The sequence below is a fragment of the Oncorhynchus clarkii genome, chromosome 2 (assembly GCF_045791955.1).
Source record: "Oncorhynchus clarkii lewisi isolate Uvic-CL-2024 chromosome 2, UVic_Ocla_1.0, whole genome shotgun sequence".
NCBI lineage: Eukaryota > Metazoa > Chordata > Actinopteri > Salmoniformes > Salmonidae > Oncorhynchus > Oncorhynchus clarkii.
In genome coordinates this window covers 67,320,573-67,344,300 of record NC_092148.1, presented here as the reverse complement: position 1 = coordinate 67,344,300, position 23,728 = coordinate 67,320,573, and the positions used below count along the sequence as shown (strand labels likewise).

At 41.3% G+C, this 23,728-nt stretch overlaps 1 protein-coding gene across 9 annotated transcripts in view; it reads left to right on the top strand.

Annotated features, from left to right (window-relative positions):
- The window catches only part of LOC139372583 (protein FAM107B-like), a 54,059-nt gene extending 51,142 nt beyond the window's left edge, over positions 1-2,917 (top strand). For all 9 annotated transcript variants that reach the window (XM_071112338.1, XM_071112347.1, XM_071112367.1 and 6 more), the window contains 2 exons: positions 1,034-1,190; positions 1,473-2,917. In XM_071112338.1, the coding sequence (XP_070968439.1) occupies positions 1,034-1,190; positions 1,473-1,592 (277 nt within the window). In that variant the 3' untranslated portion in view covers positions 1,593-2,917. The remainder of the gene's footprint in view (positions 1-1,033; positions 1,191-1,472) is intronic.
- Positions 2,918-23,728: the final 20,811 nt, after the last annotated feature.

Sequence of the window (23,728 nt, the reverse complement as noted above, 5' to 3'; positions counted from 1 at the left end):
TTGAGAGAAAGAGAGATGAATGGATAGATGGAGGGAGAGAGGGGGAAGGGAACATTGTGCAAGGAGGATTAGAACACCATCTCCCACAGAGGGTCTCTCACTCTCCTCAACTACCTCTGATGTTCAGTCACACATACACACGCGTGTGCACAGAGAAGAGAACTGCATCTTTGAGACTAATTTAACCTCTTTTGAAATCACTTACTCAGTTCAGGCTGAAAAAAAGTTTAAATGTACAGGGATGGAGGTCAGGCTATATATAACACACACGGTTCTATCCTACTAGATATTGTCTATTCAGACCACTCATTTACGTTCTCCTGTTTTTGTCCTACTGAACAACATTTTCAATTAAAACCAGGGCAATCAATAATGTAGTTAGACACTGCATGAATGAATTGAAAACAACAGTATTTGAGGGTTCAGATTTTAGGCTTTAATATAATGGTGATATTGTAGTCATCTCACTAATAGGTGTTTGTACTCTTTCAGATTGAATATCTGAATCCTAAACCCCGAACTTTACACAGTAGTATAACAACAAAACGTAAACGCCTGTTTCATCAATGGCATGTCATCTCTGGCAGAAGGGACAGCTCAATGAAAGAAAGGGATAGCTATATTAGGAAAGAGGTTGATATGATTTGTAGACAGGCGGATACTTTTGATTGATTGATATTCACTAATTGTGTGTCTCAACACTGATCTGTGTGTATGGTCAAGTCAAGACCCGCCGCCGCCATACATTTCATCACATAATCTCTATCTCCTAGTCCCAATGCCAATTCCTGTCCAGTCCAGCCATGGCCCCTAGCTTGCCTAACATTACTAGATGTAGGCTAATCTGGGATGGCTTAGCTTTATGTAACTCTCTCTGAATATGAAGTGACAGATAGATCAATGTAGAACTGCCTGTCTCTGTCCGTACTGTAATCAGGTCAATTATTAGTTGTGTGTGTCTGTGTCAGTAAAGTGCCTTGTCATTGGCTGTGGAAGTACTATAATAACATCTGTGATTGGTTGCTTCTCCAAGGGGCCTAGCTCCCCAGAACAAACCAGAGCTCCAGAAGGTTCTGGAGAAGAGAAAGAGAGAGCAGGTCCTCAAGGCCCAGAGGGAGGAGCAGGAGGCACACACCAAGAGGAGCGACCTGGAGATAGAGCTCATGAAGAGACAACAGAAACTAGAACAGGTAGACACACACACACACACACACACACGCACGCACGCACGCACAGACACACACACACACACACACACACACACACACACACACACACACACACACACACACACACACACACACACACTGTGTTACTCATACACACCCAACACTGTAAAGATGGACAGACTGACAGCATTTGAGAAAATAAATTCAGAGAGAGAGGGAAAGGACAGTTAGGGATCACACACAAGCTAACATGTACTTGTACTAACATGTAACTTAACTTTCTTGTCTATCTTGTATGTTTAGCTTGAGTTGGACCAGCAGAAGGATGAGGAGGAGCAGGAGAACACCCCTGAGTTTGTGAAGATGAAGAGCAACCTGAGAAGGACCAAGCAGGAGGCCAATGGGGAGGAACTTACCACTTAGGGAGCCACGGGTGGTGTGTTTGTGTGTGTGGAAAAATAGAAAGCAACTGTGTACTGTACATAGAGGAGTGTTTGTGCATATGTGAGTGTGTGTGCCTGTGTGCAGACTCAATGGCACATGTTATCTGATATGGACTTCCTGATTTATCTGACCCTGTTGAGAAAGACTTAAAGACTACAGACCAATTTGTCTGCCCACTACAGACCAGCAGTACTACATACTTCTCTGTCTGTCCACTACAGTACTCCCCTCACCACAGTACTCACCTCACCTCAGCCAGAGAGGAGCCACCTGTACTCACCTCAGCCTCTCCACTCAACACACAGGGACAGAGAGGAGACTTAACATGAATGTGCTACACGTGAAGAACAGCCAGTCAATCTTCTGGGGAGGTCAGATGCAGGGACCAACAGAACCAACACAGAGTTTCCATTTCCTCTGTCTCCTGTCTTCCCCTCTTTCTCCTGTCCACCCTTCTCTCCAGCCACAGAAAGCTCTCCTTTATGTTGTTGTTGTTTTCATTATCAGAACCCAGAATGGAAAAGCGGACACTGGATGGACTCTTGAAGCTGTGTTTTGTAAAAATGCCAAATTAATGTACTGTTGTTATTTATGTTTATGTTTTTAGTATTTTAGACCCATGTAGGGAGATATAGACACCTCAGATTAGTTTTACAGCTCAGTGTGTGGAGCGTGAACAGAGGGATATACTACAAAGCAGGATCAATGAGTCAGCCAGCTAACATTGATAAACCAGAAATAACTTCGATTTTCTGGATAATTAAGAAATTCTAATTTTCGATATGTGTTTTTGGTTGTTAAGTCAATTAGAGCATGCCATTTCAAAAGTATAAAAAAAGTAAGTTATTTCAGAATATTTGGGCAAGTTAGCTGGCCAAGTCATTGATCCTACTTTGTAGTATATCCCTCAGGAGAGGACATGTGTGTGGTTGTGTGAAAAAAACACCCAAATAGTTATTCTTATTTTCAACATGCCACTTCTTCAGCTAATGCTATTTGAAGCAATACTAGAACTCCCCAAAGTGTGCAAGTAGTCTTTTATTTCTATAATTCTAATAAATCGATTTTTTTTAATGAATAAAGGGGATTTTAAATTAGTCTTATTTTGGATGTGTGGTCGGCAGAGATGATGTCATATACCAGGAAGTAAGTGCACATGGGAGCCAACTTTTCCAATAATTGCATTTGGTTCTATGCTTCGTTTATGTGCTTCTCTGAATCTCTGGGTAAGATTGTAAGACAATCCTCTCCTCTGTCCCTCTGCAGATTTTAACATCTTATTTTAAATAAATATCATTTAACTGCTCACACTCCTCTGTGTGTCGTTCTTCAAAATGTGCTTATATATACTGTACCAGTCAAAAGGTTGGACACACCTACTCATTGAAGGATTTTTCTTAATTTTTTTGTATTTTCTACATTGGAGAATAAGAAATAAAAACTGTGAAATAACGCATATGGAATCACGTAGTTACCAAAAAAGTGTCAAACAAATCTAAATATATTTGAGATTTGAGATTCTTGAATCTTCCTTGATGACAGCTATGCACACTCTTGGCATTCTCTCAACCAGTTTCATCTGGAATGCTTTTCCAACAGTCTTGAAGGAGTTTCCACATATGCTGAGCACTTGTTGACTGCTTTTCCTTCACTCTGCGGTCCAACTCATCCCAAACCATCTCAATTGTGTTGAGGTTGGGTAATTGTGGCGGCCAGGTCATCTGATACAACATTACATCACTCAATCTTGGTCAAATAGCCCTTACATAGCCTGGAGGTGTGTTGGGTCATTATCCTGTTGAAAAACAAATGATAGTCCCACTAAGCGCAAAACCAGATGGGATGGCATATTGCTGCAGAATGCTGTGGCAGCCATGCTGGTAAAGTGTTCCTTGAATTCTAAATAAATCACTGACAGTGTCACCAGCCAAGTCTCTTCTTATTATTGGTGTCCTTTAGTAGTGGTTTCTTTGCAGAAATTCGACTATGAAGGCCTGACTCACGCAGTCTCCTCTAAACAATTTACATTGAGATGTGTCTGTTACTTGATCTCTGTGAAGCATTTATTTGGGCTGCAATCTGAGGTGCAGTTAACTCTAATTAACTTATCCTCTGCAGCAGAGGTAACTCTGGGTCTTCCTATCCTGTGGCGGTCCTCATATGAGCCAGTTTCATCATAGAGCTTGATTGTTTTTGAGGCTGCACTTGAAGAAACGTCAAAGTTCTTGACATTTTCCAGACAGACTGACTTTCATGTCTTAAAGTAATGACGGACTGTCATTTCTCTTTGCTTTTTTTTGCTGTTCTTGCCATAATATGGACTTGGTCTTTTACCAAATAGGGCCATCTTCTGTATACCACCCCTACCTTGTCACAACACAACTGATTGGCTCAAACACCTTAAGAAGGAAATAAATTCCACAAATTCACTTTTAACAAGGCACACCTGTTAATTGAAATGCATTCCAGGTGACTACCTAATGAAGCTGGTTGAGAGAATTCCAAGAGTGTGCAAAGCTGTCATCAAGGCAAAGGGCGGCTACTTTGAAGAATATCAAATATAAATATATGTTGATTTGCTTAACACTTATTTGATTACTACATGATTCGGCAGGCTATCGAATTGGTAGTTACAGTCTTTTCCCATCGCGCAACTCCCGTATTGACTCGGGAGAGACAAAGGTCGAGAGCCATGCGTCCTCCAAAACAAGATCCTGCCAAGCCGCACTGCTTCTTGACACACTGCTTGCTTAACCCGGAAGCCAGCGGCACCAATGTGTCAAAGGAAACACTGTCCAACTGACAACCTCCACAGGAGTCACTAGAGCGCGATGGGACAAGGACATCCTGGCCAAAACCCTCCCCTAACCAGGACGACACTGGGCCAATTGTGCGTCACCTCATGGGTCTCCCAGTCACGGCCAGCTGTGACACAGCCTAGGATCGAATCCGGATCTGTAGTGACGCCTCAAACACTGCAGTGCCTTAGACCACTGCGCCACCCTAGTTGTGCAATTTTACATCACACTCCCACACTCCCATCCACTCCCATCCATCATGTTTTTCTTGGTCGCCCATGTATTTCAATGGAGACGAGAAGCAGGTACAGGGAGTGAACATTTAATGAAACACGGACATGAAACAGAACAGAAACAGCGTCTGGACAGGGGAAGAATAACATCAATGGTGACACAGGGAACAAAGACAGGAGCAGACAGATATAGGCTTTATCACATCCAGCCGTGATTGGGAGTCCCATAGGGCGGCGCACAATTGGCCCAGCATCATCAAGATTTGGCCCTGGTAGGCCCCATCATTGCAAATAAGAATATGCTCTTAACTGACTTGCCTAGTTAATAAAATAAAGGTTACATTTAAAATATAGAGGGGGTAATCAACAAAGTAATGTAGTCCAGGTGAGGCCAATATTGCACAGCTGTGCGTAATGTTGGTGACAGGTGTGAGTAATGAAGGGCAGCCTGGCCAGAGGGGGGAGTGGGAGCAGGTGTGACAGAACACACACCCCCCCGCCCCCCCCCCCCCCCCCCCCCCCCCCCATTTAACTATATAATTCCAAGTCTGGAAGGTTAATACCACCTGCATGAAGATGTCAAACTTTCCTTTTTATTCTATGAATTTTATTGGCCCATATAAAGTCTGTTTTGACCGAGTATACTTTTTTAAAGATTGTCTTCAGTGGGTAATTGGTATTATCAAAACTAAATGCAAAAACTTTGGCAGCCATGCTATTCTAAAGAGGTACAGTCTAACAGTAATAATAATGGGAAGATTATTCATTTTAATTAGATCTGCTTTCATATTGTTGAGTAATGGAATAATGGTATCTTTATATATTTGTTGATTGTTGTCATTTATGAAGCATCCTAAGTATTTCATATTTTTTATGGTCCACTTAAAGCAGGGGTGTCAAAGTCAAATGGACGGAGGGCCAAATAAAAAAATCAGCTACAAGACGAGGGCCGGACTGTTCGAATGTTCATTGAAACATTTTTAAATGACGCATATAGTCTAGTGAACCTAATTGAACCTACTGAAAACCTAACAAATATATTACAATATGATCAGATAAATAAAGCAATATTTTCTTATGGCTCTGTCAGTAATCTTTAATTTTCAACAGACACAAAAGACAAATTTCCTTTATATAAATATCCCCATAACATGAACATTAAATGAAAGAAACCGGTATTCAAGGCACCATCAGTAGACTATATTTTCTATTTTAGCAAAAGTGGGCTAAATTTACTTCAAAGAAAAAACAATAATAGCAATTTTCTATCATCCACTCAACTGAAATATTTTTAAAATATAATTGGATTGAAATACAAAAAAATAAAGTGCAAAAATCTATTAATCAAAAACAACACTTTGTTTAAGGAGAAGTAACATGCAGTGAAAACAAATATTAAATTTTAACTTTTAAACTTGAACTGAGTAAAAACTCTAAATATGTGATTGCACAGTAATGTTCACTTGTTTGAGGTTGAGGGTGATACTTGGTGGTGTCCCATCTTTTCCACAAGTTCATCAATGTTCGGGGTAAGGCTCTGAGCTGAAGAAATCCTCAGAATTGAGTGGAGGTGTTCAGCAGTAAGTCGACTTCTGTGTGATGTTTTGTTCAGGTTCATCAAAGAAAACAGTTGTTCACACAGGTATGTGCTGCCAAACATAGACAACGTTTGAGCAGCCTGGATGCGCAGCTGGGGCATTGTGCCGGGGAGGAAACGGGCGAACTCCGCAGCACCCACTGCCGCATATTTTGCCCTCAGTGCATCATTGCATTGGAGGTCAATCAACTCCATTTGGAGGTTTGGTGGTGAGCTTTCCACGTCAACAGCAAATGGGTTACCGAGCAGTTCCAACCTGCTTTTTTGTGCTTCAAAGTCAGCAAATCGGCGTCGAAAGTCAGCGGCAAGCATACCTATTTTATCAGCCAACTGTGTGCTCGGGAACGCACTGGTAGAGAGCTTCTCTTTCATGGTCTGGCAGCTGGGAAAGTGGCTCAAATTTTCTTTCCGCATCTGCGTCTCCCACAGAGTCAGTTTGGTTTTAAATGCCTTCACTGTACTGTACATATCAGAGATGACACGATCCCGACCCTGCAGCTGCAAGTTTATTGCATTCAGATGACTCGTAATGTCACACAGAAAAGCCATTTCACACAGAAACATTTCGTCTCGGAGTTGTGTTGTGTCTTTCCCTTTGCTGTCCAAGAACAGACAAATCTCCTCACGAAGCTCGAAACATCTTTGAAGCACCTTTCCCTGGCTTAGCCATCGCACCTCTGTGTGATAAGGCAAATCACCATGCTCCGTTTCTAACTCCGTCAGAAATGCCTTGAACTGGCGGTGATTCAAACCTTTGGCTCTGATAAAGTTAACTGTGCGCGTGATGATGCTCATTACATGCTCCATTTTCAAGGCTTTACCGCACAACGCTTCCTGGTGTATGATACAATGATAAGCTGTCAGCTCACCTGTCGCGTTTTCCTCTTGCATCTTTTCCCGTATCTTCGCCACCAGTCCGCTCCTGTGTCCACACATCGCAGGTGCTCCGTCGGTTGTCAAACCCACGAGTTTTTCCCAAGGCAGCTCCATCTCATTTACACATCTTGACACCTCTTCATACAAATCATGCCCCGTAGTTGTGCCATGCATAGGACGTAAAGCCAAAAACTCCTCTGTCACGCTTAGGTTGGAGTCCACTCCGCGGATGAAAATTGACAACTGGGCAATGTCAGAAATGTCGGTGCTCTCATCCACAGCCAAGGAATATGCAATAAAATCTTTTCCCTTTTTCACAAGCTGCTCTTTTAGATTGATGGACAACTGGTCTACTCTCTCGGCAATGGTGTTTCTGCTCAGACTCACATTTAAAAAGAGTTGCCTTTTTTCTGGGCAAACTTCGTCACAAACTTTAATCATGCAGTTTTTGATGAAATCCCCCTCCGTAAATGGCCGGGCTGATTTAGCGATCTCTTCTGCCAAAATAAAACTGGCCTTGACAGCAGCCTGGCCTTGTGATTTGGCTTTTTTGAACAGAGCCTGTCGAGATTTGAGGCCTCGTTTTAATTCCTCTGCCTTTTGTAGCCTTTGTTCCATGTCCATATTCTTGTTTTTGTCCGCGTGTTTCGTTTCATAATGTCGTCTCAGATTATACTCTTTCAGTACCGCCACACTTTCTCCACACAGAAGACACACAGGTTTTCCAGCTACCTTCGTGAACATATACTCCGACTCCCACCTTGTTTGAAACCCCCGGTTCTCAGTATCCACCTTCCGTTTTGCCATTTTTGATGGGTATCTGAAAGTTAATTTTACTGTGATGCTGACGACTGCTGTGCCAATAAATATTGAAATGAAGCAGCCTACTGCTCGGTGCGTCACCTTTGCATTGTGGGAAATGTAGTATTGGTGCGTGTAAAAGATCTGCGGGCTGCCGGCTTGCTGCGGGCCGGTTCTAATAATAAATCAAGATCATCCCAGGGGCCGTAAAAAACCTTCTTGCGGGCCGGATGTGGCCCGCGGGCCTTGACTCTGACATATGTGACTTAAAGCATCGCTGTAGATTGTGAGTTATTCTTTTTACTTTTTCTATTGCCATTATTTCGTTTTTTCACATACATTTTATATCCTGAGTTCTTAGAGTATTCTGAAAATATTTTTAGCAAAAGGGCATTGAGTTTTCAATATTGGTCAGATATATCAGGAGATCTGCAAATAAGTTTAGTTTATATTCATGTTTACCAGTACTGATAGCTGTTACTTTTGGGTCCTGTCTAATTCTTTCTGCAAGTGATTCAATTGCCAGTGCAAACAGGAGGGGGGAGAGGAAACATCCCTGTCTTGTGCCCCTTTCTGTCACGCCCTGATCTGTTTCACCTGTCCTTGTGATTGTCTCCACCCCCTCTAGGTGTCGCTGATTTCCCCCAGTGTATTTATCCCTGTGTTTCCTGTCTCTCCGTGTCAGTTCGTCTTGTATGTTTTTCCCATTCTCCTGCTTTTTGCTATTCTCCTTTTTCTAGTCTTCCCGGTTTTGACCCTTGCCTGTTTCTGGACTCTGTACCCGCCTGCCTGACCATTCTGCCTGCCTTGACCACGAGCCTCCCACTATGTATCTAAGTATCTCATGGACTCTGATTTGGTTTTGACCTTTTGCCTGTCCACTAATATTCTCTTACCTTCTCCTTTTGGATGAATAAACATTGTAAGACTCCATCCATCTGCCTCCTCTTGCCTTGTGTCATGATACTTTCAAAAGCAATTTCATCAGATAATGTACTATTTGTGTATATTTTTGCTTTAGCACATTTATACAATATTTGTATTAAATGTATTATTTCAGCTGGAAAGTTGAAAGCTTCCAAAATGTTGAGACTTTTCGGCATCAACAGCCATTATTGATAAATCTATATTTAATTTGTATTGCATTAAACTGAAAAATGTTATTGTATTTGTAAGTGTCTATTTTTATAAACCCTGTTTGATTGATATGTATCAAGTCTGGTAAGCTTTGTTATTTTATTGTCACAATTTATTACATTTATGGGACTATAATTAGCAGGGGACTCTCCAGATTTTACTGGTTTTAATATAACTGAAATAATTTGTGTAAATAGGGGGGCTACTTTGTCCCAAAATGTTGACATTATTTGCATTTTAGGTGCTGAATGAAAGGTGAAAATAGGTGTTTTCAACAGCCGGAAAATAGGTGTTTTTAACATCGATATTTTTAACATCCTTTCATTCAGCACCTACAGTGCACCCGACATCAACGTCTGGAAATTAGGTCTTTTTAACATCCTCTCATTCAGCACCTACAGTGCACCCGACATCAACGTCTGGAAAATACTTAGAAGAGACGTCTTTTCAACGTCATTGTGCTTAATGGGTATGATAACTTCGATTGTGTTAGATGAAAATGATAGACCCTTCCATAGCCGCGGGAAGATGTCTGGGGTTGGGGGTGCTGCTAATTTGGGAGAAAAAGTATTTCTCAGGAGTAGTAAAAGCCCAGTGCACTACTTTTGTGGGGGGCAAAAAATCCAGGCCTGCAGAGGGCTATATCAGTCCACTAATACAGGCATAGCGGTCCACTCATTAGGTGGTCGTCTATGGCGGCAGATTGAAGAGGGTAGCATTTTCTGAGCTAAACTGACCTAGACGCACCTACAACAACACATAAAACCTCAAGAAATTCTGACCCAAAACAATAAGTTCTCTCAACCAGTGGCATATGGGCTTTTTAGGTGAGTGCTGATGCCGCTGTGTGATAAGCAGTGCTTTGTCAAAGGCAGGGGTGCAAAATATTTTGCTTGTCCATTCCCAGTGCCCCTCTCCGGGGTGCTGTTGGAGAGATGCATCACTGCAGCGCTCCACCAATGTTCCGTAAAAAAAGAATACAGCATAAATCATAGCCTATGTAGGATGTGGTAGAAAGAGTATGTGGCCTTTTCTGTAACCTACAGGCCGCAGATCAAATGGATGACAATGCATCAGACAGACACTTTTTACATCATGCAGATTTTTCCAATCAAATAGCCTCACCTAAATGGTACGCAATCAAACAAAGACATTCGCTGACATGTAATCAAACAACATATCCTAAAAACAGGACGTGTCAAAGTAAAATGGACAATATTGAACGGCTTCTCACAACTGCTGTCCAAAAGTTTCACCCCTCGGGTTAAATTGTCATGATCAGTGGTTTCACCTCATTGTCATGATCAGTGGTTTCACCTCATTGTCATGATCAGTGGTTTCACCTCATTGTCATGATCAGTGGTTTCACCTCATTGTCATGATCAGAGGTTTCACCTCATTGTCATGATCAGTGGTTTCACCTCATTGTCATGATCAGTGGTTTCAAGTTTGTAGCCGTACATTTTTGACGAGCTGATCATAGCGAAAAATGAAATACCTACGCATGTCTAACTCCTGATATAGTTCGGTAGCTGATATTCAGACCTTAATTACCCAAATTGATTAGTTACAGGAATCCGGATAAATAAAGCCAATTCAACAGCCAGTTCTACAAACCTGACACATGGACGGGCTTTCATAAAATTATATTGCAGGCCGACGTCTTTTGGATGTGATTTTTTTGGTCTTGTCTGGACTAGTAGTCTTTTTTTGTGCAGTCCAGACCAGTCTTCATTTCAACGTCCACAGACAAAGATTTTTGGTCCAGTCCGAACCAAAATAGATTTTTGCATGATTTCAACGTCTGGAAAATATGTATTTTCACCTTTCATTCAGAACCTAAATTGAACCTAACTTCAACATCTGGAAAATATGTATTTTCACCTTTCATTCAGAACCTAAATTGAACCTAACTTCAACATCTGGAAAATATGTATTTTCACCTTTCATTCAGAACCTAAATTGAACCTAACTTCAACATCTGGAAAATATGTATTTTCGATTTCTAGTTACTATTAAATATCATTCTAGTTTTGGGGAGGTTGCAATATATTTGTATTGACCAGGGCAGCAGAATGGCCAGGACCATCCCTGAGTAGTAAAGGCCTTTTGAAAGAAAAAAAACATTTATTTTTATTAATATATTTTTTTATATTCAGATTTTTCTGAATATCAAATTCAGATTTCTCTTCCCATGACAATGAACCTTTCAAACATTGTGTGCAACATTATAGTTGTTAAACAGGAGGGACGACAAGTGTGTTGATATAGCAGTAATATTGTACAAGTTCTGCTTTTTTTAACAACCATCCAAATTGGATAAAAAAAAAGGTTATGCATGGCATGCCAAGATATTAGGCAATAATTAAGAGTAGGCTAGGCAAAGTGATCTTTTCAAGCCAAAATTATATTGATTGTTTCAATGTTGCAACATTTGATGTACAGTGGCATTCACTGTGGTTGTCTGAAGCGTGCTATAGAGTTCACAGCTGGCGATTTGCAATTGGTTATTCCCCATCATTTGCAACAATGTCTGAGCTTCATCACTATCTTTCCTTAGTGGTACCTCAAACGGTTGTGATTACCAACAGAGATAAACTTTTATGAGTTGACTGTGGGCAGTATCTTAACGTCATCCTGAAACCTACTCTGAGCTGGGACTTTTTGCAGTCTTAAAACGGTCTTCAAACAGGATTCCTTGGACATTTTTTGAGATGCTTTTCGGATACGGGCCCAGGTTTCCATAATCAGCTGTTAGTGTAAGACAAGCCTGTAACCAATGAAATAGGGAGCTGTGGCTTTGAGCGAACTGTTGTTGTAGACAGATAGAGATATACAAACTCTTACAACAGCATTCATTACACAGCTTAGTGTCAGGTTTGCAGGCTTCAACAAATACAACGGTTCTATTCTCAGGTGAAAACAATCACACTTACGAAGGCATATCTTTGGATAACTGGAAATTATTTTCCACTGTAAATAATCAGATAAATTAGGGCCCTCTGGTGGTGACAGGAGTTACTACAGGACTACACGTTTGTTTTTTTATGTACAGGTCTGTATTTTTATTTAACCTTTATTTAACTGTAATGGTCTCTAAACTGAGAGAAGACAGTAACAATGTATACAAAATAGTGATGATTTGTGTTTACAAAGTGCTTTTCGAGAGAATGCAGAGCGCCTTTACACTTACCACATGGCTGACACTTTACTATTGGGCCATAATAAAATGTTTAAAATGTATACATACATGTGATACATGGGCAGAATGCTGTAGAAAGGTTTTCAGAAATCTTATCTAAAAATAAAACTAATATACAGTGCCTTGCGAAAGTATTCGGCCCCCTTGAACTTTGCGACCTTTTGCCACATCTCAGGCTTCAAACATAAAGATATAAAACTGTATTTTTTTGTGAAGAATCAACAACAAGTGGGACACAATCATGAAGTGGAACGACATTTATTGGATATTTCAAACTTTTTTAACTAAATCAAAAACTGAAAAATTGGGTGTGCAAAATGATTCAGCCCCTTTACTTTCAGTGCAGCAAACTCTCTCCAGAAGTTCAGTGAGGATCTCTGAATGATCCAATGTTGACCTAAATGACTAATGATGATAAATACAATCCACCTGTGTGTAATCAAGTCTCCGTATAAATGCACCTGCACTGTGATAGTCTCAGAGGTCCGTTAAAAGCGCAGAGAGCATCATGAAGAACAAGGAACACACCAGGAAGGTCCGAGATACTGTTGTGAAGAAGTTTAAAGCCGGATTTGGATACAAAAATATTTCCCAAGCTTTAAACATCCCAAGGAGCACTGTGCAAGCGATAATATTGAAATGGAAGGAGTATCAGACCACTGCAAATCTACCAAGACCTGGCCGTCCCTCTAAACCTTCAGCTCATACAAGGAGAAGACTGATCAGAGATGCAGCCAAGAGGCCCATGATCACTCTGGATGAACTGCAGAGATCTACAGCTGAGGTGGGAGACTCTGTCCATAGGACAACAATCAGTCGTATATTGCACAAATCTGGCCTTTATGGAAGAGTGGCAAGAAGAAAGCCATTTCTTAAAGATATCCATAAAAAGTGTCATTTAAAGTTTGCCACAAGCCACCTGGGAGACACACCAAACATGTGGAAGAAGGTGCTCTGGTCAGATGAAACCAAAATTGAACTTTTTGGCAACAATGCAAAACGTTATGTTTGGCGTAAAAGCAACACAGCTGAACACACCATCCCCACTGTCAAACATGGTGGTGGCAGCATCATGGTTTGGGCCTGCTTTTCTTCAGCAGGGACAGGGAAGATGGTTAAAATTGATGGGAAGATGGATGGAGCCAAATACAGGACCATTCTGGAAGAAAACCTGATGGAGTCTGCAAAAGACCTGAGACTGGGACGGAGATTTGTCTTCCAACAAGACAATGATCCAAAACATAAAGCAAAATCTACAATGGAATGGGTCAAAAATAAACATATCCAGGTGTTAGAATGGCCAAGTCAAAGTCCAGACCTGAATCCAATCGAGAATTTGTGGAAAGAACTGAAAACTGCTGTTCACAAATGCTCTCCATCCAACCTCACTGAGCTCGAGCTGTTTTGCAAGGAAGAATGGGAAAAAATGTCAGTCTCTCGATGTGCAAAACTGATAGAGACATACCCCAAGCGACTTACAGCTGTAATCGCAGCAAAAGGTGGCGCTACAAAGTATTAACTTAAGGGGGCTGAATAATTTTGCACGCCCAATTTTTCAGTTTTTGATTTGTTAAAAAAGTTTGAAATATCCAATAAATGTCGTTCCACTTCATGATTGTGTCCCACTTGTTGTTGATTCTTCACAAAAAAATACAGTTTTATATCTTTATGTTTGAAGCCTGAAATGTGGCAAAAGGTCGCAAAGTTCAAGGGGGCCGAATACTTTCGCAAGGCACTGTAATTATCAGATATGAAGGTAAGACCCAGATGCAGACCACGTCGAATACACAAACATTTAATATTCCAACAGGGTCAGGCAATAGACAGGTCAAGGCAGGCAGGGGTCAGTAAACCAGAGGTTGGGCAACAGTACCGGGTGGCGGGCAGGCTCAGGGTCAGGGTAATGGCAGAAGTCGGTAATCCAGAGGGGGGCAAAGATACAGGTCGGCAGGCAGGGTCAGGGGCAGGCAGTGTGGTCAGGCAGGCGGGCTCGGAGTCAGGACAGGCAAGGGTCAAAACCATTATACTCTGAAGTACTTACCATATACCTGTGACTGTGTCTGAGAGATGATGTTCCCCGTAGCTCACTTGTTTCTAAAATCACTTCAGTCTATAAATTCTTGTTTCCAACACCTACTGTTTGTTAGTGGGTGGAGTCAAAGGGGTTGGAGTTACAGTTGTACCATAGAGTTTCTAAACCCAGAGGCGCAACATCGTGAGACTTCCAAGAACTCTTGTTAAACAGACCAAGCAGACCAGGCCGGGGTGGGCTGTTTGGGGTTCGAGAAGTCCTTGAGAGACATGAACATTTTTATTTATTTTTTCATCTAAAGGCACAACCTAGATTTGAGCGTCAATCTAAGAAACATAACAAAAGAATCCTCATAAAAATATGTCAGTTTAAGCTAGAGATATCAGTTTGTTTTAATGGGCTGTGTCTCAATCCAAAGCATTCACCTGGTTGAGCTACAGTTGTATTTGTCAGACCGTAAGGCATCCCGAAAATGGTCTTACAAAAACATCCGACCGGTTTAGCCTACAAATTATTATGACCACTCTATGGAAAGGGAAGACTCTCACAAACACGATGGCGTCCTCCGTTTTTATCTCATTTGAAGGTAACCCACAGAAATCAATGGGAGTATGGAGGTCGTTTTGTGTCAACAAAAACAAGGGGTTATACTGTACTGTCTTTGGTTGTATAGTCAAGACTTGACTAGTATCCTCCACCAGCTGGTACTCTCTCTGGTAGCATAAACTGCGGGACAGGGCTTAACCCACATGAGCTCTTAACTGGCCATCCAATGAACGTTCCTTTACACAGACCAATGACTACAAAACTGACTGACCTGACTGCACATGATGATGATTTGAGCAAATATATGAAGGAACTAACCCATGCTGTTAGGTCTTTGTATTCCCAATACAGGAAAGCCCAGGAAGTTCCAAAACAGGGTGACCCAGACAACCTACCTGTTGACGTTGGAGAATGGATGAAGCTGAAGGTCCACAAAAGGAAGTGGAACCACCCCAGATGAATGGGTCCATACCAGGTCATCGCAGGGACACCCACAGCAGTGAAGGTCCAGGAGTGTCAGAGGTGGCACCACCTATCACACTGCCAGGAGACGTCCCAGCCATCATAACAGATAAGAGTGCACACCCAGACCCAGATGTTGTTACACATGACCACTATGGTCACATTGTTCAAATCAAAACTTGGGGTAAACCTTTGAGGTACATGTTTTGATACTTCTTATTATCCACCAGCAGCCTCTGTTGGGGGGAATAGATATCCAAGGGAATCAATTGAAAACCAGTAACCAATGGGTAGAAATGGTCCAGAAACCTGAGCCGACAAGCCACGCCTAGTGGTTCGTATGTAGTCAGAGTGAATTGTTTGGATCAAATGTAGTCCCATTGCTAAGTACGCCTACCGCATGCAGAGTCCTCTCATACATCCTTCAACAAGTTAATCATACCTGGATAGGCTATCTGGGAATAAGATGGAAGGAATCAACCTAGGTGCGTCCAATTATATGTCTCTCAAAGAGTATTCCACCACGATTAACCATACTATTGGCTCTCATAAGGGTTCTGGTCAGCTTACCAATCCATGTGCCCGAATGAGAAATATACGCCCCCAGTAATGGGTCCATCCAGAGCCTTAGTCTAGGACCCGCCCTTATGTTTAGGGGTAGTAAGTATTCCTCTAAGTTATATAATGTCTCCTCTGCTATTGAATGTCCTAAATATCCCGTTCATCCACTGCCTTTGGCAATTGGAAATAACAAGATAGAAGCTGTCTTGAATAATTTGAGACCTGTTACTGAACCCCAACTTTGTCTTTGTAGAGGTAGTATTACCATGGGCCTTTCAGACAACTGTAGGAGTTACGCGGGTGTGCCACCAACAACCAAACCCTCCCTTGATATAAATCATGCATTAACCTTCTCTGACTCTATAATTGGAATACCCATATCCGTTATAGGGTCTGGATTGGGGGCTCCTAATGTGCTTACTCGGGTTTGCAGTGAAAATGGCTACCTGCAATTGCCTAATGGGTGGGATGGTTGCTGTTATTTAGGCCAAACTCAAATTGGAGGCTAATATTGGAGGCAAAGCATAACTCCACAGCGCACCGCAGTAACCGTGTGGAACTAGCAATGGCAGATAATGGCTTCGCTTGTCATGGCCGTCGAATGAATAGGACCAAAGCGCAGCGTGGTGAGCGTACATATTCCTTTTTATTAGGATTACGCCGACAGAAACAATAAACAATACAAAAACAACCGTGAAGCTTAAGGGCTATGTGCCACAAACAAAGTTAACTTCCCACAAAGAAAGGAGGGAAAAGTGCTACCTAAGTATGGTTCCCAATCAGAGACAACGATAGACAGCTGTCCCTGATTGAGAACCATACCCGGCCAAAACATAGAAATACAAAATCATAGAAAAACAAAACATAGAATGCCCACCCCAAATCACACCCATGCCATGGATCATCACTGGAGGCTTCTTGCCATGGATCATTACTGGAGGCTTCTTGCCATGGATCATCACTGGAGGCTTCGTGCCATGGATTATCACTGAGGGCTTCTTGCCATGGATCATCGCTGGAGTGGAGAGACACACAGGAGGCCTGGCTCTGGGAGCAGGCATAGGACTCACCAGGCTGGGGAGACATACAGGTGGCTTTGTCCTTGGCCGAGGCACCGGATACACTGGGCCGTGGAGGCGCACTGGAGGTCTTGAGCTTAGAGCCTGCACAACCCATCCTGGCTGGGTGGTTATCTTCGCCCTGCAACTGCGGGGCCCTGGCAAAGGACGCACTGGGCTGTGCAGATGTACTGGAGACACAGTGCGCAGAGCTGGCGCAGGATATCCTGGGCCGAAGAGACGCACTGGAGACCAGGCGCGCTGAGCCGGCACCATCCTTCCAGGCTGGATGCTCACCCTAGCCCGCAGATGCGGGGAGCTGGGATGTAGCGCACCGGGCTGTGAACGCGCACTGGAGAGACCGTGCGCTCCACCGCATAACACGGTGCCTGACCAGTACGACGCTCGCCAGGGTAAGCACAGGGAGTTGGCTCAGGTCTCCAACCTGACTCAGCCAAACTCCCTGTGTGCCTCCACCCTTCCTTGCTAGCCGTGGTCCCTCATAACGCTGGGCCCCTTTACCAGCTGCTTTCGCCTTCCTCTCTGCTTCTACCTGCTCCCACGGCAGGCTATCCTTTCTGGCCAGAATCTCCTCCCATGTCCAGGATCCCTTGCCATTCAAAATGTCCTCCCACGTCCATTCCTCCTTACCACGCTTGTCCATTTGTGGTGGGAGGTTCTGTCATGGCCGTCGAATGAATTGGACCAAAGCGCAGCGTGGTAAGCGTACATATTCCTTTTTATTAGGATGGAATATTTTTTAGATGTATGTAACTTTCACATATTAACAAGTCCAATACAGCAAATGAAAAATAAACAATGTTGTTAATCTACACATCGTGTCCGATTTCAAAAATGCTTTACAGCTAAAGCACAACATATGATTATGTTAGGTCAGAGTCAAGTCACATAAACACACACAGCCATTTTCCATCCAAAGATTGGAGTCACAAAAAGCAGAAATATAGATCAAATTAATCACTAACCTTTGATGATCTTCATCAGATGACACTCATAGGATATCATGTTACACAATACATGTATGTTTTGTTTGATAATGTGCATATTTATATCCAAAAATCTCAGTTTACATTGCCGCGTTACGTGCAGTAATGTTTTGATTCCAAAACATCCAGTGATTTTGCAGAAATACTCATAATAAACATTGATAAACGATGCAAGTGTTATTCACAGAATTAAAGGTAGACTTATCCTCTATTCAACCGCTGTGTCAGATTTCAAAACAACTTTACGGAAAAAGCATAATCTGAGAACGGCGCTCAGAACCCAAAACAGCCAGAGGAATAACCCACATGCTATTTTGGCGTCAACAGAAGCTAGAAAAAAACACTATAAATATTCACTTACCTTTGATGATCTTCATCAGAAGGCACTCCCAGGAATCCCAGTTTGACAATAAATGACTGATTTGTTCCATAAAGTTCCATAAAGCCCATCATTTAGCCACTTGTTGTTAGCATATTCAGCCCAGTAATCCATCTTCATGAGCCGCGGCAGGGTAGCCTAGTGGTTAGAGCGTTGGACTAGCAGACGAAAGGTTGCATGTTCAAATCCCTGAGCTGACAAGGTACAAATCTGTCATTCTGCCCCTGTATAGGCAGTTAACCCACTGTTCCTAGGCTGTCATTGAAAATAAGAATTTGTTCTTAACTTACTTGCCTAGTTAAAAAAATTTAAATCAAGGTTCCAACCAGAGAATTTCATTGTCTGAAGAAAAGCATTGGAATGAGAGCGAACTCTGTCATGAGACCGAGGCTCTCTGCCAGACCACTCACTCAAAGAGCTATTATGAGCCCCTCCTTTATAGTAGAATCCTCAAATCAGTTTCTAAAGATGGTGACATCTAGTGGAAGCCCTAGGAAGTACATCCTCATTCATATCTCACTGGGATTTCAATAGACAATGTTTTGAAAATCGATTTCTCACTTCCTGTTTGGATTTCTTCTCATGTTTCTGCCTGACATATGAGTTCTGCTATACTCACAGACATCATTCAAACAGTTTTAGAAACTTCAGAGTGTTTTCTATCCAATACGAATAATAATATGCATATATTAGCATATATTAGCATCTGGGACAGAGTAGGAGGCAGTTCAGTCTGTGCACGCCTTAACGTCACTTACTCAATGCAGGCCCATATGAATCTGACTATTGCTGTTTTTTCCCTTCTTTCTACTGATGTTCAGAATCTTAAAGCTGTTACAGCCAGGTAGAGCCTGGCATTAGACTACATCCTGGATAAGGAGGGTGGATAATGCAGGGCCCTAAATTCTATTTCGCCCACTGAATGTGTTATGCTTCTCCCCGACTCCTCTGATAATATGACAGAGATTTTGATAGGATTAACACAGTTGGCTGATACCTACACCCCCACAGGAGAAGATTCCTGGTTCCCGTTTGGGTGGCTGAAAGATAAACCAGGAAATATTTAAATTGTTTTCCATTTTGGTTCCATTACTGCTCCCACTGATCGTTTTGTTAATTTGCATTTGTGCATCTGTGCAGCTGGCAAATGTGTACTTCATACGGCTATGCCAGGCATGTTAATGCTTCATGTTCCTCATCCCCTAGACCCTTATTTCTATCCTCAATCTCCTGAGGATTGCTTGCAATCTAATGCACCTTTTGATGATTTGATGATTCTTATAATCACTATGCTTGAGTTACTTCGCTTTTGTTGAGGCCTGGTGGTCTCAAAGGGGGGAATGAAGGGGTTAATAGGTATAGGCGTCCCGCTAGCAGGACATCAGCCGACAACATCTGGTGAAATTGGAGGGCGCGCAATTCAAGTAAATAATCGTAATATTAAACATTCATGAACATACAAGTATCTTATATAATTTAACCTAAGACCTCATACATTTTAAAGGGTTAATAAATTGTGTTATGATATACTGTGTGAGCGTTAACATCTGTTTTGAGTGTTGTGCCATTCAGAATCTATCAGAAGGCGGAAACCGCCTATGTTCATACTCCTTCTCCATATTTAGGATGTTTTAAACATTAATCAGCAATAAGGTTCCAACCAGAGAATTTCATTGTCTGAAGAAACGCATAGGAACGGTAGGACACTCTCTCGTGACCGTGCGTAATGAGACCGAGGCTTTCTACCAGACCACCCACACAAAGAGCTATTATGAGCCCCTCCTTCATAGTAGAATCATACAACCAGAATCTAAGACGGTGACATCTTGTGGAAGCCCTAGGAAGTGCATGCTCATCCATATCTAACATGGACATCCAATGGCACTGTTTTCTATATTGAGTTCTCACTTCCTGTTTGGATTTTTTCTCAGGTTTTTGTCTGCCATATGAGTTCTGTTTTACTCACAGACATAATTCAAACAGTTTTAGAAACTTCAGAGTATTTTCTAACCACCAGTAATAATACTATGCATATATTCCCATCTGGGAAAGAGTAGGATGCCGTTTACTCTGGGCATGCCTTTCATCCAAAAGTGAAAATACTGCCCCCTAGCCTCAACAGGATATTATTAAAATTAGCTTTTTCTTGAGTGGGCAGGCTGATGAAAGCCAGTTAATATTTATATAACCCAGAAAATATACCTCTCTGTTGATATCACATACATTATCAAGCATGGAATCCCATTGGAATCTGCAATAATAGTTATCTAGCATGGAATCTGCAATAATAGTGTTTAACATGATTTTTGAATGACTAACTCATCTCTCTATCCCACATATACAATTATCTGTAAGGTCCCTCAGTCGATCAGGGAATTTCAAACACAGAATCAACCATAAAGGCCAGTGAGTTTTCCAATGCTTCACAAAGAATGGCACCAATTGGTAGATTGGTAAAAAGTCAGACAGTGAATTCCGTTTGTACATGGTGGAGTTATTAATTACACTTTGAACGGTGTATCAATACATCCAGTCACTACAAAGATACAGGCGTCCTTACTAACACAATTGCTGAAGAGGAGGGACACCTCTCAGGGATTTCACCATGAGGCCAATAGTGACTTTAAAACAGTTACAGAGTTTAATGGCTGTGATAGCAGAAAACTGAGGATGGATCAACAACATTGTAGTTACTCCACAATACTAACTTAGTTGACAGAGTGAAAAGAAGGAAGCCTGTACAGAATAAAAAATATTCCAAAACATGCATCCTGTTTGCAACAAGGCACAAAAGTAATACTGCAAGAAATAGGGCAAAGCAATGAACTTTTGTGTTATGTTTGAGGCAAATACAATACAACACATTACTGAGTACCACTGCTGGCTGCATCATGTTATCGGTATGCTTGTAATAGTTAAGGAAGGGGGAGTTTTTCAGCACAAAAAAGAAACAGAATGGAGTTAAGCACAGGGAAAATCCTAGAGGAAAACCTAATTCAGTCTGCTTTTCACCAGACACTGGGAGATGAATTCATCTTTCAGCAGGACAATAACCTAAAACACAAGGCCAAATCTATACTGGAGTTGCTCACTGAAAAAAACATTGAATGTTCCTGTGGCCGAGTTGTAGTTTTGACTTAAATCTACTTCAAAATCTATGACAATACTTGAAATGATTGTCTAGCAATGACCAACAACCAATTTGACAGAGCTTGAAGAATTTTGAAAAGCATAATGGGAAAATGTTACCCAGAAAGACTCTGTAATCACTGCCAAAAGTTCTTCTACAAAGTAGAATTTACTTACGTAAATTAGATATTTCTGTATTTATTTTTCAAAACATTTGCAAAAACATCTAAAAACATATTTTCCCTTCGTCATTATGGGGTATTGTGTGTAGATGGGTGAGAATTTTCATGTTTTTAAATCCATTTTTTGAATTCAGGCTGTAACAACAAAATGTGGAATAAGTCAAGAGGTCTGAATGCTTTCTGAAGGCACTGTACATGGTTTCAGTGGTGTAAAGTAACTAAGAAAAAATACTTGAAGTACTATTGAAAAAAATTTCAGGGGTGTCTGTACTTTACTAATAATATTTTTGACAACATTTACTCCACTACATTCTTTAAGAAAATATGTCGTTTTTACTCCCATATATTTTCCTTGACACCCAAAAGTACTCATTGCATTTAGCAGGACAGGAAAATGGTCCAATTCACACACTTATCAAGAGAACACGTGGTCATTCCAATTGCCTCTGGTCCACTCGATAAACACAAATTATTTGTTTGTATATTATGGAGTGTTGGAGTGTTGGAGTGTTGGAGTGTGCCAGTAATATGTCATTTAAAAAAAGTTAATTGTGCCATCGGGTGTGCTTACTATAAGGAATTTAAAATGATTTATAGCATTTACTTTTTCTTTTGATACTTAAGTATATTGTAGCATTTACTATTGCTTTTGATACTTAAATAAAATAGCTTTTACAAAAGTATATTGATTGTGCTATAACGATTGCCACAAATCAACAAAACTCAAGATTCACTGAAGGTTGTGTGTGTACAACACAACACACATACAGTGTAAAGAACCACATAGTACAGTCTGTACAAAATATATTATGTATTTTTTTCTTTTCCTCTGGTTAATTCACTGGTTGTGTCACACGTGGTTGCCGTAGTGATCCGTCAGTAGCTGTGATGTCATCAGGCGTTGTCTCTCAGCAGCCCTCAATACAGTAGGTCCAATTAGCACACGCACAAACACACACACACACACACACACACACACACACACACACACACACACACACACACACACACACACACACACGCAGAGAGAGAAAGAGAGACAGATAGCGAAATAAATAGAGAGTAAGACAGAGGGGGGAGTGGCTGTGTTTGGAAAAACTACGTTAGTCCCCCAGAGAGAATACTGCTGCTCCTAGCTCTCTCTCCAAAAGAGGGAAGAGAAGGAGAGGGAAGGTGGGGGAGAATTTGTTTTTAGAAAAACAGGGGAGAGAGTGACTGAGAAGGGCGGGAGGTTAACACTAGGAGCGCAGAGATTTACATTTAATATTTTTCTCATGTCCTCCCCATCCTTGACTTTTCCTAAATAAGTCTATGAAACACACAGTCACTGATATAATCTTAATGTCACAAACGGAACTGTTTTAAAACCAGTTTTAGGAGTACATGTGATTTTTTTGAATGGCTTCCCCCCTGCTGCCCCTCCCACTCCGGACAGTTGAAGGTGTTCTAACCTGTTGATAATCACTCCGATAATTGCTTCAAAATTTGACCTAAACTATACTGAAACTAATTACTCATATAACAACCAGTGCCATCAGTGTTGGGGAGTAGTAAACTACATGTAATTCAACTAGTAATTTAACAAAAGTTTTGCTGAAGCTTGGTTACCACTGAACTAAATTCCAATCTTGGTAGTGTTTTCAGTAGTTAATTACTTTTTTTGCCAGGTGGCGCTATAGAACTGGAACTATACACTACTTAAATAGGCCTAATTACACATTCTGTTAACATCTGACTCAAGAGTGAACTATTTGTAGTCTATGACATTTCAGATTTAGATACTGTATGGTTATTTACAGTGTATTCAGAATGTATTCAGAACCAATTACTTTTTCCACATTTTGTTACGTTACAGTCTTATTATAAAATGTATTGAACATTTTTTTTCTTCATCAATCTACACACAATATGACGAGGTGAAAACAAGTTCTAGAAATTTCTGCAAATTTATTAGAAATACATTTTCAGACCATTTACTATGAGACTTGAAATTGAGCTCAGGTTCATCCTGTTTCCATTGATAGTTCTTGAGATGTTTCTATAACTTGATTGGAGTCCACCTGTGGCAAATTCAATTGATTGGAGATTATTTTGAAAGGTCCAACTTTTGACAGT